Source organism: Physeter macrocephalus, chromosome 14 (assembly GCF_002837175.3).
Source record: "Physeter macrocephalus isolate SW-GA chromosome 14, ASM283717v5, whole genome shotgun sequence".
NCBI classification, from domain to species: domain Eukaryota; kingdom Metazoa; phylum Chordata; class Mammalia; order Artiodactyla; family Physeteridae; genus Physeter; species Physeter macrocephalus.
In genome coordinates this window covers 127,709,495-127,728,134 of record NC_041227.1, presented here as the reverse complement: position 1 = coordinate 127,728,134, position 18,640 = coordinate 127,709,495, and the positions used below count along the sequence as shown (strand labels likewise).

The 18,640-nt window shown below is 52.5% G+C and overlaps 2 protein-coding genes across 2 annotated transcripts in view; one reads left to right on the top strand and one right to left on the bottom strand.

The window, feature by feature from the left end:
• SDK2 (sidekick cell adhesion molecule 2) overlaps window positions 1–18,640 on the bottom strand; it is a 258,280-nt gene that overhangs the window by 59,097 nt on the left and 180,543 nt on the right. Inside the window, exons 6-14 of the mRNA XM_028498147.1 lie at window positions 17,865–17,976; window positions 15,691–15,881; window positions 15,481–15,564; window positions 13,653–13,847; window positions 13,013–13,129; window positions 11,216–11,383; window positions 9,593–9,695; window positions 1,055–1,231; window positions 573–709 (exon numbers count right to left, since the gene is read on the bottom strand). Of these exons, the coding sequence (XP_028353948.1) occupies window positions 573–709; window positions 1,055–1,231; window positions 9,593–9,695; window positions 11,216–11,383; window positions 13,013–13,129; window positions 13,653–13,847; window positions 15,481–15,564; window positions 15,691–15,881; window positions 17,865–17,976 (1,284 nt within the window). The remainder of the gene's footprint in view (window positions 1–572; window positions 710–1,054; window positions 1,232–9,592; window positions 9,696–11,215; window positions 11,384–13,012; window positions 13,130–13,652; window positions 13,848–15,480; window positions 15,565–15,690; window positions 15,882–17,864; window positions 17,977–18,640) is intronic.
• Window positions 9,774–10,256, top strand: LOC112066601 (mth938 domain-containing protein-like). The gene has a single exon (XM_055090674.1). The coding sequence runs from the start codon at window positions 9,870–9,872 to the stop codon at window positions 10,236–10,238; it is 369 nt and encodes a 122-aa protein (XP_054946649.1). The 5' UTR covers window positions 9,774–9,869; the 3' UTR covers window positions 10,239–10,256.

Below are 18,640 nucleotides of genomic sequence, written 5' to 3'. Positions count from 1 at the left end.
ACAGTGGTTAAGAATCCACCTGCCAATGCACGGGACACGGGTTCGATCCCTGGGCCGGGAAGATCCCACATGCCGTGGAGCAACTAAGCCCGTGGCCACAACTACTGAGCCTGCGCTCTAGAGCCCGTGAGCCACAACTACTGAGCCCACACGCCACAACTACTGAAGCCCGCGTGCTTAGAGCCCGTGCTCCGCAACAGGAGAAGCCACTGCAATGAGAAGCCCGCGCACCGCAACGAAGAGTAGCCCCCGCTCGCCGCAACTAGAGAAAGCCCGCGCGCAGCAACGAAGACCCAACGCAGCCAAAAAATATATATAAATAAATAAATTAATAATAATAAAAAAACCCAACAAAAAACAAACAAAAAACTAATGGCCAGTGTCTTGGAGGCTTCTGGGTGGCAGGTCCCAAGTCCAGCCTGTGCGTTATCTCGTTCAATTGTCACACGACTGCAGGATGCCGTGGCTCATTTTACAGATGAGGGGGCTGGGCCGTCCAGAGGGTTGGCTCAAAGGCACAGAAGTGGGGTCACCCTGGCTGCGGTCGGGCGAGGGGGTGCGAGCAGCCTTACTGTTCTCCGACATCTCCAGGACGTAGCGGATCAGCGGGCTGTTGCCGTCAAAGGGCTTGGCCCACGTCAGGTTGATGGCCCTTCTCTCCGCGGTGCTGAGAGTCGCCACTGGGTGTTCAGGGGCATGAGGCAGCTGCCTGGGGGAGACAGGCGTGGCGGGGCGCCCCCGTGAGGTCTAGAGTCAGCTGACACCCAGGACTCAGTCTGAGCTGCCATGATATCTGGAGCTCGGCCCCCGAACCCAGCCTTCGGGGCCATCTAGCTGGAGATTCTGTGCACTGGCTTTGGAGCCCACCTGTCCAAAGCCATCACCCAGACTCCCCGCCTTTGACAGGGGCCGAACTGAGCCGGCGAAGGCCTGGAGGATGCTGGGGTGAGATGGGCGGGCTCAGGTCACACCTGGCCTGGTGGCCTGCCTAGACGCAGCCTTCCCTTTGCTGCCTGCACCTCTTTACCCCAGAGCCTGGGCAGGCTGCCCTCACCTCACACGCAGGTAGGCGCTGCGAGAGTCGTTGCCTCCGGCTGAGAGCACCCGGCAGGTGTAGGTGCCGATGTCCCCGGACCACGTCTGCGAGATGTGCAGGGAGCCGTTTCTGTGCAGACGGATGCGGGGGTTGCCCTCCATGCTCAGCGTGGCCCCATCCTTCTCCCAGACGTACCTGAGAGCAAGAAGGACTGCTGAGTAAAGAGAGGCAGGGCAGGCAGGGTGGGGGGCTGCTGGGCTGGGCACAGCCCAGGGCTGGTCTGGAGCAGGGAGCTCCAAAGGTGGGCAGGGGGCAAGCCCCCAGCCACAGCAGGGGGCACCTGCAGCCCATCACGCCTGCAGGTGGGGCCCTCGGTCCAGGAGCGTGACCACATCATTATCCACCGTTCACACCTTCAGTTCAGGTCCAGGTCACAGCCTGGTTGCTTTTGGCCGGAAGCCATCACCAAGCGGCGCAGAGTGGACAAAAGGTATTCTTCCAAAGAGGTTGAAAGATTAGGGCTGGAAAAAGAATGAACATCTCCACGTAGACCACATGTAGGGATTAGTTTTATGAAGGGAATCATTAGATCAATGCATCACTGTGACAAATTAACTTCGGCGTCCAGAAAAATCACTTTAGCTTCGGTCAGTCAGTACAAAGGGGGACTTGAGAAATCACACACATACCTGTGCCTGACAATGAGAAATACCTGCTCTGGGTTTGTTCTGGAGGAGACACAATAATTGCCATCAACACACACAGGGTGCCAGCTCCTGGGAGGGTGCTGGGCTGCTACCCCCCAGGGAAGGTCGACCAGGGCAACCAGGGCAGGAGCGCGGTCGGGCTGGGATGCTTTCCTAATAACCCATCAGTCGCTCAGTGAAGGGACGGGGTGATGGGACTGATCACACGGCCCTAGAACTCTCTGGGTTTAGGGAGTGTGAGATGGCTTGGGAGAATGAGCCTGTAATATTTTTAACCTAAGTTTTAAAAAATCAGAAAAGTAGCAAGTACAGATGAGAAAAGAGCCAAGGAAAAAGGAAAAAAAAACTCAGAAGCTTTCCCCTAAGGGGTAATCATGAGTCATATTTGAGGGTAAACCTTCCAGACTCTTCTCTCCTGGGCAGTTACCACATTGCTACTATGTTCTGGGGTCAGATTCTTGGGTCGAATATTGCCCTGGTCACTTACCAGCGTTGTGGTCCTGGGTATATTTATTTAATCTGGTTGTGCCTCAGTTTCCTCATCTGTCATATGAGGGAAGTAATACCACCCACCTCCTAGGGTTGCCATAAGGACTGTGTGAGTTAGTATAAAATACTTGGAGTAGCGCCAGAAACATGGTACGTCATTGATAGAAGTTAGCCATCACTATATATTTCTACTGATACAGCATATTTTTAATATAAATAATACCTAGCTATCTATCCATCCATCCTGATTTTAAAGCTGCTTTTTCCACCCAAGACAGTATCATAAATTCCTTTTAATGTGACGTTTCCTCACCATGGTTCACGCTGGCTGCATAGTGCTTCAATGTAACTGATCCCGAAATGTTGGACATCCAATTCAGCTCCTTGTTTTCTGATACGATAGTTAATGCTGTGATGAACATCCTTGTGGCAAAATATCTGCCACATTCTAAATAATTCCCTCGAGTATAACTTCTCAGCGGTAAATTGACAAGTTAAATGTTAAGGCTTTTTATACGTATTTGCAAATCGCCGAAAGTAATCACCAAGAATTCATCTCTTTAGCTAGAAAAGGATCATCCTCGCCAGCACTGATGGGATGGATAGAACTTTACTTAAAAGCAAATGTAGCTGCAGAGAGTAATTCCTGCTCAAGAAACAACCTATAACAAGCAGACATAATTTGTCCCAGGATGTGGTGCTTTAGGAAGTATCTATCACCACCTGCAAAGTGTTTGTTCCAAAACTACTGAACTTGAATCTAACGGATCAGTTACCTGAATCTAATTAGAAACACAAGGGATAGAAGAAGAAGTGAACCACACCATGAAAAAGCAGCTAGCCAAACCCAGATGTGTACTATTCTACAGCAGGGATATTCTGCAAACTATGGCCTGTTGCCTACTTATGTAAATAAAGTTTTATCGGAACACACACACACACACACACACACACACACACACATTGACCTCCGTCCTGCAGAACGTGGTTTCTCCAACTAATTAAGTTCATGAAAACAAGGCAAAAATGAAAACAAAAATGAAGACAAAAATAAAAAGAAGGGGAGAGGGTACCATGTAGAATAAAAGAGACACACCAATCAGACACATGTGTGGACCTCGTTTGGACCGAGTTAAACCAACCCACCGTAAAAAGACACCTTGAGACACAACCATGGCGACTGGAATATGAGCTGGTATTAGAAGAAACCAAGGAATTGTTCATTGTGTTAGGTGTGACAGGGGACATGGCTGTTATATTTAAAGAAAAGTCCTTTTCAGTAAGAAATGACATATTTAATGGTGAAATTACGTTTGAAAGTTGCTTTTTAAAAAAATTTGCAGTTAAAAAAAAAAATGTGGGGATGGACTTCCCTGGCAGTCCAGTGGTTAAGACTCGGTGCTTCCACTGCAGGGGGCGCAGGTTTGATCCCTGGTTGGGGAACTAAGGTCCCGCATGCCGCGAGATGCAGCACACACACACACACACACACACACATACACACACACACACACACACACACACACACAAAAGCATGGGGGTAGACACATGAAACAAGATGGGTTAAACACTGGTAATTGTTGAGGCTGAGAGGTGGGTGCAGGAGGGTTGGGGATACAATTCTCTTCTTTGGGGTATGTTTTAAAATTTCCATAATAGAATGTTAAAAAAAAAAAAAGAACCCATCAATCCATTTAACTTAGGGTAAAATTTCCCCAAATAATCTGTAATGATATAGCTGGCTATTAAACAACTTTGATGAGTGGTTTTCAGCTTTAAATAATATTTTATAGTCCTCAGGAAATCAAAGATGTGCAAAAATATTTAGTTTTAAGGACATTCAGAATGATATTTCTTAACATTAGCAAAAATTCAGAAACAATCCACATACCCAGCATTAGGGAACTGGTAACAAATTATGTGGCATCCACACAGTGGAGGACTGAACAGTCATATAATTGACAAGAGGAGGAGATTCACAATAGGTTCGTAAGGAGAAAGCAGAGTAAAACACTGTTTCTAGTTTTTTCAAATGACACCCAAATATTACTATCTCTAGTGAAAGGAAACACAGATTAATCTACTTTTCTACTTCCTCTCTCTCCATCCCTCCCCGTGGTCTTTGTTTTACCTGCATTTTCTATATTGTCCTCCTAAAACGGATACCTATTAGCTGTATAATAAGAAAAAACAGTAACAATATTGATTAATATTAACAAGGTGGACTGTTCGGATTCAGTCTAGATCTGGGTTCAGATACCAAACAGAAGCAATTTGGGAGGCTTTTCATGCTGCCACCGACACCTGCCCAGCCTGCGTCCCCTGGAGCCCAGCTTTATTCTGAGGACATGTAACCAGGATTAAGTGGCCACCACTTTAGTCTGATTTGGTTGTTCAAATCCTTTCCAGTCTGTCTGCTCAGGGAACCCCTGGTATGTTTCCTGCTGCCAGAACAGGGATTTTAATTCTGGCTGCACATCAGAATCACCTCGGGGACTTCTAAAAAATACTTAAGTCTGGGGCCCACCCCACCCCTAAGACTCACCTCAAAGAGGTGGAGGGCTGCCGGGAAGTTCCCCTCCCCTAAGGTGACGGAAGCCAGGCACGCATGGGAGATGTACGGGTGGCCTTGGCCACAGATTTTGCCAGTATGGGGGGATGATGGACCAATTCTGTTCCCTCCCCCATCTACAAAAGATTGTCCTAGATGGGTAATTCCACTCTAAGGCGAGGACCCCTCCAGGAAACTGGAACAGTGATTTCCCATCTGTAGTTCACTGGCGGTCCTGGAACGTGGGCCTGCGGATATACTGCAAAGGGTCCCTAAATCTCTTTGTTCACAAGAATTGTCCAGAGGATGGATAAAATGTGCAAGTTTTTCCCAAGTATTAGTAGATAACATTTTAATAAAATACCAATTTATTTTGAAGTTTTACTGACTTAATATAGCTTTTCGTTACAATAAAAATGTTCAATTAACGGATGCTAAAATGATAGCAGCTATTTATGCATGGGTCTGAGACCCACAGCAGTGCTCTATGGGGAGAACGTGTGGGTTCTCCTGGAAGACATTTTTACAGTTGGTATATTAATTTTTTTAATAAAAATCTAATAAACCCTGGGATAAGCATATTCTAGGTTATCTGTTGGCCATGTTCTAACTACATCTATGTGATTTCAAGGCTCACGTTTGCATTTGATGGTGACTATCCTAAAGGGCCAATGTTTAATGTGTAATGAGGTGTTTCTCCAGCTGGGGCCTGAGACAGATCCTCTGAGAATGGGTGTGGATCTAAAAGCCTAGTACCCTTGAATGTAAGGTGGTGCAGCCACTGTGGAAAACAGTATGGAGTTTCCTCAGAAAACTAAACATGGAACTACCAAATGATCCAGCAGTCCCACTCCTGGACATGTATGTAGAATAAAAGAGACACACCAATCAGACACATGTGTGGACCTCGTTTGGACCCTGAGTTAAACCAACCCACCGTAAAAAGACACCTTGAGACACAACCATGGCGATTGGAATATAAGCTGGTATTAGAAGAAACCAAGGAATTGTTCATTGTGTTAGGTGTGACAGGGGACATGGCTGTTATATTTAAAGAAAAGTCCTTTTCAGTAAGAAATGACATATTTAATGGTGAAATTACGTTTGAAAGTTGCTTTTTAAAAAAATTTGCAGTTAAAAAAAAAAATGTGGGGATGGACTTCCCTGGCAGTCCAGTGGTTAAGACTCGGTGCTTCCACTGCAGGGGGCGCAGGTTTGATCCCTGGTTGGGGAACTAAGGTCCCGCATGCCGCGAGATGCAGCACACACACACACACACACACACACATACACACACACACACACACACACACACACACAAAAGCATGGGGGTAGACACATGAAACAAGATGGGTTAAACACTGGTAATTGTTGAGGCTGAGAGGTGGGTGCAGGAGGGTTGGGGATACAATTCTCTTCTTTGGGGTATGTTTTAAAATTTCCATAATAGAATGTTAAAAAAACTACAAGAACCCATCAATCCATTTAACTTAGGGTAGAATTTCCCCAAATAATCTGTAATGATATAGCTGGCTATTAAACAACTTTGATGAGTGGTTTTCAGCTTTAAATAATATTTTATAGTCCTCAGGAAATCAAAGATGTGCAAAAATATTTAGTTTTAAGGACATTCAGAATGATATTTCTTAACATTAGCAAAAATTCAGAAACAATCCACATACCCAGCATTAGGGAACTGGTAACAAATTATGTGGCATCCACACAGTGGAGGACTGAACAGTCATATAATTGACAAGAGGAGGAGATTCACAATAGGTTCGTAAGGAGAAAGCAGAGTAAAACACTGTTTCTAGTTTTTTCAAATGACACCCAAATATTACTATCTCTAGTGAAAGGAAACACAGATTAATCTACTTTTCTACTTCCTCTCTCTCCATCCCTCCCCGTGGTCTTTGTTTTACCTGCATTTTCTATATTGTCCTCCTAAAACGGATACCTATTAGCTGTATAATAAGAAAAAACAGTAACAATATTGATTAATATTAACAAGGTGGACTGTTCGGATTCAGTCTAGATCTGGGTTCAGATACCAAACAGAAGCAATTTGGGAGGCTTTTCATGCTGCCACCGACACCTGCCCAGCCTGCGTCCCCTGGAGCCCAGCTTTATTCTGAGGACATGTAACCAGGATTAAGTGGCCACCACTTTAGTCTGATTTGGTTGTTCAAATCCTTTCCAGTCTGTCTGCTCAGGGAACCCCTGGTATGTTTCCTGCTGCCAGAACAGGGATTTTAATTCTGGCTGCACATCAGAATCACCTCGGGGACTTCTAAAAAATACTTAAGTCTGGGGCCCACCCCACCCCTAAGACTCACCTCAAAGAGGTGGAGGGCTGCCGGGAAGTTCCCCTCCCCTAAGGTGACGGAAGCCAGGCACGCATGGGAGATGTACGGGTGGCCTTGGCCACAGATTTTGCCAGTATGGGGGGATGATGGACCAATTCTGTTCCCTCCCCCATCTACAAAAGATTGTCCTAGATGGGTAATTCCACTCTAAGGCGAGGACCCCTCCAGGAAACTGGAACAGTGATTTCCCATCTGTAGTTCACTGGCGGTCCTGGAACGTGGGCCTGCGGATATACTGCAAAGGGTCCCTAAATCTCTTTGTTCACAAGAATTGTCCAGAGGATGGATAAAATGTGCAAGTTTTTCCCAAGTATTAGTAGATAACATTTTAATAAAATACCAATTTATTTTGAAGTTTTACTGACTTAATATAGCTTTTCGTTACAATAAAAATGTTCAATTAACGGATGCTAAAATGATAGCAGCTATTTATGCATGGGTCTGAGACCCACAGCAGTGCTCTATGGGGAGAACGTGTGGGTTCTCCTGGAAGACATTTTTACAGTTGGTATATTAATTTTTTTAATAAAAATCTAATAAACCCTGGGATAAGCATATTCTAGGTTATCTGTTGGCCATGTTCTAACTACATCTATGTGATTTCAAGGCTCACGTTTGCATTTGATGGTGACTATCCTAAAGGGCCAATGTTTAATGTGTAATGAGGTGTTTCTCCAGCTGGGGCCTGAGACAGATCCTCTGAGAATGGGTGTGGATCTAAAAGCCTAGTACCCTTGAATGTAAGGTGGTGCAGCCACTGTGGAAAACAGTATGGAGTTTCCTCAGAAAACTAAACATGGAACTACCAAATGATCCAGCAATCCCACTCCTGGACATGTATCCAGACAAAACTATAATTCAAAAAGATACGTGCACCCCTATGTTCATAGCAGCACTATTCCCAATAGCCAAGACATGGAAACCACCATGGATGTCCATCGACAGAGGAATGGATAAAGAAGATGTCATACATACACACAACGGAATATTAGCCATAAAAAAGAACAAAATAATGCCATTTGCAGCAATGTGGATGCAACTAAAGATTATCATACTAAGTGAAGTAAGTCAGAAAGAGAAAGACAAATACCATATGCTATCACTTACATGTGGAATCTAAAATATGACACAAATGAACTTATCTACAAAACAGAAACAGAATCGCGGTCATAGAGAACAGACTGGTGGTCGCCAAGGGGGGAGGGGGTTGGGGAAGGGATGGACCGGGAGGTTGGGGTTACAGATGTAAGCTTTTATACATAGCCTTTACACAGCAGGGTCCTACTGTATAGCACAGAGAACTATGTTCAATATCCTATGATAAACTAAAATGGAAAAGAATATACATACATATGTATAGCTGAATCACTTTGCTGTACGGTAGTAATTAACACGACATTGTAAATCAACTATACTTCAATAAAAAATAAAGTAAAAAAGGGGAAATAAAGCAAAACAAAACAAGAAAAGTTGTAGTACCCTTGCCGCCAACCTTGGCTTCCGGGGTCCCATTTGTCACGGCCATACAGACTGTCATATACCCAGTGGCCACCAGGTGGGGCCCCAGGACGCAACTGCCTCCCGAGCAGAGCAGGCCGTTACTCTAAGCGGCATCAGCGCCGGGCCCTTCCAGCTCCGTGTCAGTTGCTTCGGCAGCGACATTGCCCATAAAATAGAGGAGCAGCACGGAGGGAGTATTTATTTCTAAGGAAACAGTGATGATTTTTACTCAGCATCCCAGAGCTCAAGGGAGAGCCTGAAGGGACCGTTTTGTCCCGGTTTTAGCTCTGGAAACCTGTCCCAGGGTTGGCCCAGGAAGTGCCCTTGTGCCCAGCCTGGGAGGGCTCCCAGCTTTCGTGACTTTCTTGGCTGCTCCTGTGCTCCCTGGCCTCTCCAGGGCCTTCCACAGCGGGACCTGGTCCCCTCCAGGCCAAGTGGCTTGCCGAGGTCTGGGCTCCCAAGGAGGATGGTGGGGGTGGCCCCAGGGCCTCTGTCCCTCACATGTGTCCCTCTGAGGGTCACCTCAGGACCCTTTGCCTTCCCAGCCCTGTCACTGCTCCCACGCCTGTTTACCCAGAGCCCCCTGCTGTCCACGCAGTGGGCGGAGGGTCTAAGGCCTGGGGGGTGGTGCTAGCAGAGGGTCCCGAGCAACCCGGAGCCTCCACCTCTCCCCAGACAGATGCCTCTTTCTCATCCCCTCCCTTCGACCCCCCTCCACTCCTTCGCCCCCCAGCCCCTTCCCCTCCCCCCCACCCCCCCACCCTGCCCAATTCAACTCAGGCTGGTCAGTCCGCCAGGCATTTATTAGTGTCCCCCATGTCCCAGCCCTGCACTAGCTCTGCACGGGCCACACTTACCCGTGTGGACACTCGCCCAGCAACCAGCTACCCCCTAAAGCTGCCGCTCCCCTTTTGCCCCCAAGGGGCCACAGCCGAACGAGTACCTGACAGTCACTCGGGGGTCGTGGGTCACTCCGCACATCATGGAGGCCTGGGTTCCCTTGATGACGCTCTGGTCCTGGGGGGGCTTGGTGATGCGGGTCCGGGCTGAAAGAGAGCAGGGAGACTCGCTAACCGGCCAAGAGACTTTTTCAGGGCCGCGCGAGTCGTGGGGGGATTGCCTAGCCGGGTCCTCGGGAGCAAAGGTGAGAGGTAAAGCAGGGAGCCGTTCGAGATTGCTGCTCCTCGGAGAGAGGGCACTGGGGTTCAGTTAAGTTCCTTATGTCTTCCCCTGAAATTGCTTCCCTCTCATGGGGGCAAATGAAAGTACAAGGCTCCACTAAAATTTATAAGGACTGCAAAGTGTGGCCAGGGGGAAGTCGGGCTTGGGATTGGAGAGAAACAGGAACTGAGCATTCTCCTGCTGTGCAGCCTGCAGATGTGGAGGAAGTTGTCGAGAAGGGTGTGCAGATCCTTGTCATTGGCCGAGGGATGAGTGAGGCCTTGAAGGTACCCCCATCAACCGTGGAATACCTCCAGAAAAAAGGCATTGATGTGCGGGTCCTCCAGACAGAGCAGGCACTGAAGGAGTATAATGCCTTGGTTACCCAAGGCATCAGGGTGGGAGGGGTCTTCCATTCCACCTGCTGATGGAGGCTTAAGAGAAAAAATCACTAAGCAATGAAAAAAAAAGAGAGAGCAGGGAGACGGCGTGGTGGGAAGGGAAACAGGTGGGTCCCAGAGAGACAGGTGAGATGCAGGTGTAGGGGAGGGCGACCTTCAGGTGAACGGTACCCGAGTGGCTGAATTCTACGGGTGGACTGGTCTGCTGTGGTGAACGTCCCAGAACGTTAAGGACCACGTGCTTCCACGGTACGTGAATTCCTGGAAGCCACGATCACAGTGGGGGCTCTTTTAATTTTGCTCCCACAAACCCACGCAAGGGTTGAAGAAAGATCAGGGCTGTGTTCCCAGCACACCAGTGGTCCAGCCACGGTAAAAATAGGATCGTCTGATTCCGGGTCTAATGCATCACATCACCCACCAGGCCCCTGGCGCTCGGCCTAGAAGGGCGGCCCACACCTACGTGTGGTACCGGCTCCCAAGTGGTACAATCTGAGGGTGGGAAGGGGCTTGGGAAGTTGCCCCAGAGCAGGGGTCACGAACCACAGCCTGGGGTCAAGCCCAGCTGGGGGCCTGACGGGGTAAATTCCCCCGTCCTGGCACTCAGCCATACCCGCGGGATTCACCACCATCTACGGCTGCTTTCTTGATGAAACAGAAGAGTTCATGGAGCTGTGACAGAGACTGTTTGGGCCACAAAGCCTAAAATATTTACTATCTGGCCCTTTACAGAAAAAGCGTGCTGATTTAGGCCCTAAAGTCTATGCCCATCGGCTCTCTCTTCTCTCAGCTTGGCCAGGCACGGCCAGAGCCTCGCTCACACGGCATCACCCGCGGGACCTTGGCCTTCCTGTGGCCCGTCCCCGGCATTGATCCATCCAGGTCCTTCTCGTAAGACGTGCCGGCTGGACAGACCGGCGGAGGCGGAGCCGCAGGTGCTCGCGCGCTCAGCGCCAACTAACCCGCGGGCGTGGAAAGGGCTCCCGCTCGCCCTGCATACTCACCCCACACGACCAGGTCGGCCGAGGCTTCGTCGACCCCCCGAGAGTTGGTGGCCAAACAGGTGTAGGTGCCGGCGTCGGAGGTGTGCGTGGGGCTGACGAGAAGGCTGCCGGACTCCAGGAGCGTGAAGCGAGGCAGCTGGACCGAGCCGCTGGCCAGGATGCGCTCCCCTGGGGCGACACGGGGGATGCACGGGTTCAGGCTGCCGCCCTGGCGCACTGACATCGCCACGGGCCCGGACGGCACCCCCACCCGTCCCCGGCCCGTCTGGGGCGGGGTGGGCTCAGGCAGGCTCCCAGCTTTAGAAAGGCTGGAAGGGTCACCGGTGGGGGATGGTGGTGGCAGCGGGGCCGCGGACCAGCATGGTTTCTGACTCGGTGACGGACACAAGGGCACACGGTCACGGAGTGGGTGGCCCAGGGCCCGGGTCTCCTGATGTCTCTCCACCCACCACGCTGTCTGCCTTTCACCAGAGGAAGCCAGCACCGTCTCCTGACGCTGCCGGGCACAGGCCTCGGAGGCAGCTGGCGCCTGGGCTGGCGGGGAGGGGACAGAGAGCTCTGACAAAGTGTCGACGGGCATGCTGTGGAAGGATGCTTCCGGAGAGCCACCTGCAGGGGAGCGGAGGAAAGGGATGGGTGGGAGCAGCAAGGGGCGGGGGCGGAGAGGGACACACAGGGCTCGGACAGCCCTGGCCTGACGGACCTCCCTCTGCAGGGGGACCTAGGGAGGCCTGGAAAGAGGGAGAGGGAGGGAGGGAGGGAGAGGATACGCCGTGTGCGAGTGAGTCTGAGAGTGCAGGTTTTCGTGATTGTACCTGTTTTAAAGAAAATCCCACCTGTCTGTACAGAGGGGACTGTCCACGTGCAGGTGTGGGGGTGAGCGGGCCCCTCCGCACACACGTGCGGGCATACTGAACAAGTGAGCGTGTTAGGTGGGTGTGCTTATTTCTGGGCCTGAGCGTGCCCACACGCCCCCACCAATAGTGATGGAGCATCTACTGTGTGTCAGACTCTGTTCTAGGCCCTGGGGAGATAGCAGGGGACAAAACCGAAAGCCCTGACCTCGTCGGGGGCCAGGCAATAAGCGAAACCAAGGCGCAGATGATCTTGCGTATTGGAAGGTGGGAAAATAAAGCAGCGAGGGGTCGGGGGAGGGCCTGGGTGAGTCCTGTGGAGGTTCATCTGAGCAGAGGCTTGCGGGGGGGTGTGTGAGTGAGTGACTCTGTGTGTGTGTGTGTACGTGTGTGTGTGTGTGTCCCCGGGGGGCGGTTGTGAAGGTGAGTGTACAATGCAGAGCGTGGAGGAGTCACGCGGGGTGGGTGGACCTAGGTAGGCAGCTTGGGCTTCGGTGGCTCAGGTGTCTGGAGCCCTGCAAGCTGCCTGAGGAGGGGGGATGGCCTCCTACCTGTACTAACAACCTCCACCGGGATGTTACATCAGCCATCATTGTTTGGGCTTCCCTACTTCCCAGCACAGAGCAGGCCCTTCACGAGCAACCTCTCATCTAGCTTTCATGCCACTCCCAGGTATGTGTCCTACTGTCCCCATTTTACAGATGGGAACCTTGAGGCTCCAAGGTCACAGGCCTCACAAGAGGTAGAGCTGAGCCTTGAGCCCAGCAGGGCGGCACGTGGTACCTACCGTCGTGTGAAAGAAACCCTCTTGGGTTGTACGGTGCACAACCTTCCCAACTGTACATGGGAAAGCCCACCCGGCTGGCTCCAGAACTGAGCCCTGAGGACTGCCCTAGACTTTGTCACATGGCCACACCCTCCAAAGCAGATCAGTCTCAGCTACCTTTCTGCCAAGTGATGGCCGGCCGGGGAGCCCCCGAAGTCTCACAAGCCAGCACCACTGACATGCCGTCAATCACCGTGCTGTCCAGGGGGCCCCTGGTGATGTTGGGGGCGATGCCTGCGAAGGGAGACAGTGGGGCCTCTTAGGCACACCCCAGGTCCTTGCTCTGCGCTGCCACTCCCGCTGGCTGGAGTGGGTCCCTCCGCAGGCAAGGATGCAGGTGTCCTGACAGGGCCCCAGCATTGGGGAGAAGCCCGGAAGGCCCACGAGGGGCTCCCCTTACCACCTGCCCCGTGGAAGGACCCAGGTGACACCAGTCCCCACCCTGCCTTGATTCTCAAGTCTCCATTTAGGGGAAACTGAGGACCCCCCAAGGGCAGCTGACACCCTCCGTGACAAGGTAAATGGGATTCACCCTTCATCAAATGTGAAATCGAGGCTCTGGTTTGTAAAAGAAAAAACGGTGCTGGCTGCGGAAGCAGCAGGTGTCACTGGCCAGAGCCACCCGGCCCCGGGGCACGGCCTTCTGGGATCCTGTCTCTGCGCTGTACAGCATCCTGTCCTCAGGAGGCCCCTGGCTTGGAGGAAAGCTGCGTCCCGGGCGGGAGGGACTCGGGCAGGACAGGAAAGGTCAACTTACTGGTGACGGCCAGGTAGGTGGAGGTCTGCGCCTCGCCGGCCGCGTTGCGGGCGAAGCACTGGAACATGCCGGTGTCGTCGGGCACTAGCCCGCTGATCTGCAGGCCCCCGTCGCCTCGCTGCCGGAAGCGGCTCAGCCTCCCCACCTCCACCACGGCCGAGTCCTTGTACCAGGTGATGGAGGGTGGCGGCACACCTGTGGGAGATGAACGCCCACCGTCAGCTGCCTCTGAGGGATGCTCAGGTGGGGGCTGAGGCAGCAAGTCCTCGGGGGAGGGGTGTGTCCCTGGGGTGTCTTGGTTTCTAGAACCTTCTCAGAGGTGCCACTGTCGGTCTTGGGAGTGGGGAAAGATGTTCTCAGAGGGACAATTCTCAAATTCTCATAGAGTAGGCGTTCCAAGAAAATTTAAAAGATCCTGGGGTGAGTTTAGCTTGGAAAGGCTGGACTGGACAAGCTATATTTTTTTCTGCAATATTTAGCAGAGTCTTTTGTGTGCTCTGGGAACCTCCAAGTGGGCTTTCACAAACCCAGGTGACCGGAGAACCCTGTGTCAAGGGGCATATGCAGATGGGATCAGCGTTCCTTCGGAAGCCCCCTCCTACCGGGTCGCACAGGGAGGGGAATGGGGCTCCTCTTACCCCTCAGCCTTCCCCGAGCTGTGTCCCCAGCCTGGCACGCTCTTCCCATAGGTATCCCCTGGCCCTCTCACCTCACCCACCGCGTCTCTGCTCAAATGTGACTTCTACAGAAAAGGTCCCCAAACCCCGTTCGAAAGACAGACCACCCCGTGGCTCCGAGCCCCCTCAGCCTGCTTCTTTTTCCTTCCCAGCACTTTTCCACCCTGATGTCCTCTAATATTTCATCCAGTCCAAGCAGTGTCTTCTTTCACATCGTAACGTCTCAAATCAAGACGTGTCTTACAATCGACAGCATGTCATAATTTCATTGGCAGTCCCTTTTCTTTCTTTTCTTAGAGGCACATAAAATAATGGGGCATCTCACAACCCATGGCATTTTAGATGAAATGAAATACGCTATCTTTATTGCTTATTGGTTTGTCTGCCTTCCTCCTGAGAACGTAAGTTCTGTAAGAGCGGAGATTTGGCTGTTTGGTTCATTCTGTGTCTCTCCAGCCCCGAGAACAGTATCGGCACATGATAAGCCCTCCAAAAACGTTTGTTCAATAAATGAATGGATCTCTGTCTTCCCCTGGTGTGGTCTCAGAACGGGGGTCAGTATCCCCCCTCCCCCTCCACCGGACCCTCCCTCCTGCCTGGGCTACGTTCTCCCCTCTGTTCAGTGTTAGACCCTGTCCCGTCATGCTCGCTCTCCCCTATCATCCCATCATCCCAGATTTCACCCTGGTTTCGGGGTGCCTTTTAGCTCAGTGGAACCTGAAGGAGGGGGGTGGGGATGGGAAAAGTAGAAAGTCTGCAAGAACTCTGACAAGGCGGGGTTAAGTAAAAACGGTGGGAGGAGATGAAGCAAAATGGCCCAGACACCGGGCAGAGATGCACTCGGTTCTGACATAACGATAATTTGGCATTGTCTACAACTCTCAGATTATGGGCAATTTGGGTCTGTCACCTATCGTGAAATTACGGTAATTTAGATTCATTTGTTACCTTCAAGTTATGGTAACACGGGGTTGATTTCCAGCCCTGAGATTACGGTAATTTGTCCTGTTTGTTTCCTGGGGTGTCTGCCTACAGCCAGACTGACTCTATGCTCAGTGATGAGAAGGAGGCGGAATTGAGAAAAGTCTGTGTCAGGGACAGGAGGGGCTGAAGGTCCGGGGGGGGTCCCTGTCCCCCTCCATCCACGTTACCTTTGGCCCGACAGGGGACGTCCACCACTTTCTCCATCTCTGCTGTGATGTGTCTCTCTGGCTCCTTGACAAACTGAGGCGGTTCTGCAGGAGGGGGGACCACGGGGGGGCGTCAGAGCTGTGCTCCCGTTGGTATGGCCACCGTTCGGGTCACCCTTAAGTAGGCCCCAGCCATGCTTGGGGGACCCCAGCGGCCCCACCCCGTCTCACCCAGCACAGACAGGTAGGCGCCACGGACGACAGAGGGGGCACCGCTGCCGCGAAGGACGGCCTCGCACTCGTAGTAACCGGCGTCGCTGCCCGTGGGGCTGGGGATGGTGAGCCGGCGGCTGTAGTCGCTGATACCGCTGGACAGCAGCACCCCATCCTTCTTCCAAATGATGTGCAGCTTGATCAGGGGCCTGGGTGGGGGGGGGCGAGGGAGGCGGGACATCAGCCACAGAGACTTCAGAGGCCCGAGAGGCAGGGCAGGGCATGGTAAGGGGTGCGGGTCCGGGGCCAGGCTGCCTGGGTTTGCCCACGCCCCCGACACTTTCTAGGTGCAAGCCGTTGTTTGGTGCGGTTCCTTCAGTGCTCTGGGCCTCAGTTTCCTCATCTGTGAGATGGGGGCAACCGTGCCCGCCTGGGGGTTGTGGCGAGGGTGGATGGATTCACACAGGACCCGGTCCCGGTGGTAACTCATGCTCGGGGGCTCTCGAGAGCAGAAAAGCGTCCTTTCCACGCATCTCTCTTTCTTCTTCTCTGCTCCGTGTGCCGTGCCCCATCCCGTAGAAGTCAGTGGACAGGAAAGTGTGAAAGGTGAGGGACAGTGACAAGTTGAAATGGGAGAGAAGCACCCAAAGTTTGGAGATGGGGAAACAAAGGCAGGCGGGCGGACACACGCACCCCCAACTTGGCGAGAGGGCTGAGGGTGTGAGCTGGGCCCCCTTTCCTCCATCACTGACCCCGGCTCCCCGAGGACCCCTGAGCTGGGGTTTGCCCGGCTCTCCTGTTTAGCACCTGCTGGATCCCCAAGGGCGGATCTGCCAAAGCGGGGTCCGTGCTAGTTCCCCGGGGGCTCAGAGGGGTCCCATGAAAAAGGGGTCTCGTGGTCGAGTGAGTTTGGGCGGCCTGGCCTGAATGGTGTTATGGAGGTTCTTCTCTGCTCCCTTAACATGCTCTGTTGCACCCTGGCGGCCTTTCCCCTACTTGTGAGAAACTTGGGTTCTGAGAAGTGTACTTTTATGTATTAAAAAATTCTTTTGGCTGCGTTGGGTCTTAGTTGCGGCACGTGGGCTCTTTCGTTGTGGCGCGCCGGCTTCTCTCTAGTAGTGGCATGCGGGTTTTCTCTCTCTAGTTGTGGCGCGTGTGCTCAGTAGTTGTGGTGCACGAGCTTAGTTGCCCCGCGGCACGTGGGAATCTTAGTTCCCCGACCAGGGATCGAACCTGTGTCCCCTGCGCTGGAAGGAGGATTCTTTACCACTGGATCACCAGGGAAGTCCCTGAGAAGCGTACTTTTAGAAGCACTGCTACAGAGACATGCTGTCCGGGAACCTTCAGCTGGGGGTGACCTTGGGGTCACTGGTCTAACTGCCCACTCCATCACATTGGATCATCTTTCTGGAGCACTTAGGAGGTGTCAGGTCGGGCTGGCTCCAGCATTCTACCTGCATGCCTCACTGCCGAGGTAGGTGCTGCATCATTTCCCATTTTATAGCTGAGGACACTGAGGCCCAGAGCCTGGCAGTGAGCCTGGGCCCGAGGGGTGGTGGCTTGTTGTACTGCAACTCTGCTATCGGTCAGCTGGGTGACCTTGGGGAGGTTGCTTGCCCTCTCTGGGTTTCAGGGTAGTGACACCTACGTGGGTAGCTGTTGGAAGAAAGGAGGTTTTGTGGGAGGGCACGTAGCACACTGCCCACACACGACCAAGGGAGAGAAGTGAGGCTCGTACACGGCTGAGAAGGGGCTGCATTTGCACCTGACCCCAGGTCTGCCCTCCTGCAAAGTCCATCACGTGACCTGTCTCCTAGCACAGCTTCCCTCTTGCCCGTGCCTGCAGGCGAGGAGGGCACTGCTGGCAGAGGTGAGCCACCCCTCTCCAGGCTGCTCTGAACGTTGGAAGTATGAGTGGATCCCCCACCAGCCCCAAATATCCCGGGCTGGGATCTGCGGCCCCGTATCAGCTGCCACGCCTCGAGGCGTGGGCTCTCCTCTCAGGCGGGCCCTGCTTGCATCCGATGGCTCTCTGACGGCCCACCTATCACCCCTCCTCTAGGCTAAATACCCCATCTTCTTTCACGGGTCCTCACGTGACACTCCTGGGCCTGTCTGAATTCCGACTGGTCTCCGAGCCCATAGGTCAGGAGCGCTCGCTACAGTTAAAGTGGGGGAGGGGCACTGCCCACCTGGCATTGGCCACGCACTCCATGGTCACCTCCGAGGTCCCGGCCACCACGCTGGAGTTCTTGGGAGGAATGATGATTGTTGGAGCGATGGGGTCTGCGGGGCCCCCTACATCTGGAGAGAGGACAGGTGTCAGCTGGGAACAGAGGCCGGAAATCCCGCCCCCCATTAGAGGGATGCCACGGGAGACCTTTGTCCTCATGGAGGGGGGGCAGGTGGCCACGGGGCAGACGCCCCAGCAGCCCCAGAGCCCAACCTCCAGACACTGACCCCGGGGTCCCTTCCACCTCCTCTGCTGATGGGTGTCCACACAGGGTCCGGGGAGAGTGCACTGGAGACCTCAAGGCCTCTCCCGCTCCTCCTGTAATGCAGCCACTCCCTCGTCCCCATCCCCCTGTCCTGTTTTTTTGCCTTCAGATTCCTTCCCTCCACCTGCATTTATCTTGTTGGCTTACTGCTTCATTTGCCACCTCTTCTACCAGAATGCAAACTCCAGTAGATGGCTGAATACTGCCCCCCAAATTCAAGTTCAGGGCAGCTGTGAATGTCACCTTATTTGAAAGCAGGGTCTTTGCAAGTGCAATCAAGTTAAGATGCAGTCCTACTGCATCAGGGTGGGCCCGAAGTCCAATATGATGTGTCCTTATAAGAGAGAAATTTAGACACAGACCCACAGGGGAGAAGGCCAGGTGAAGACAGAGGCAGAGATTGCAGTAATGAATTATAAGCCAAGGAAGATCAAGGACTGTCCAAGGCTTGGAGAGGCAGGAAGGGATCC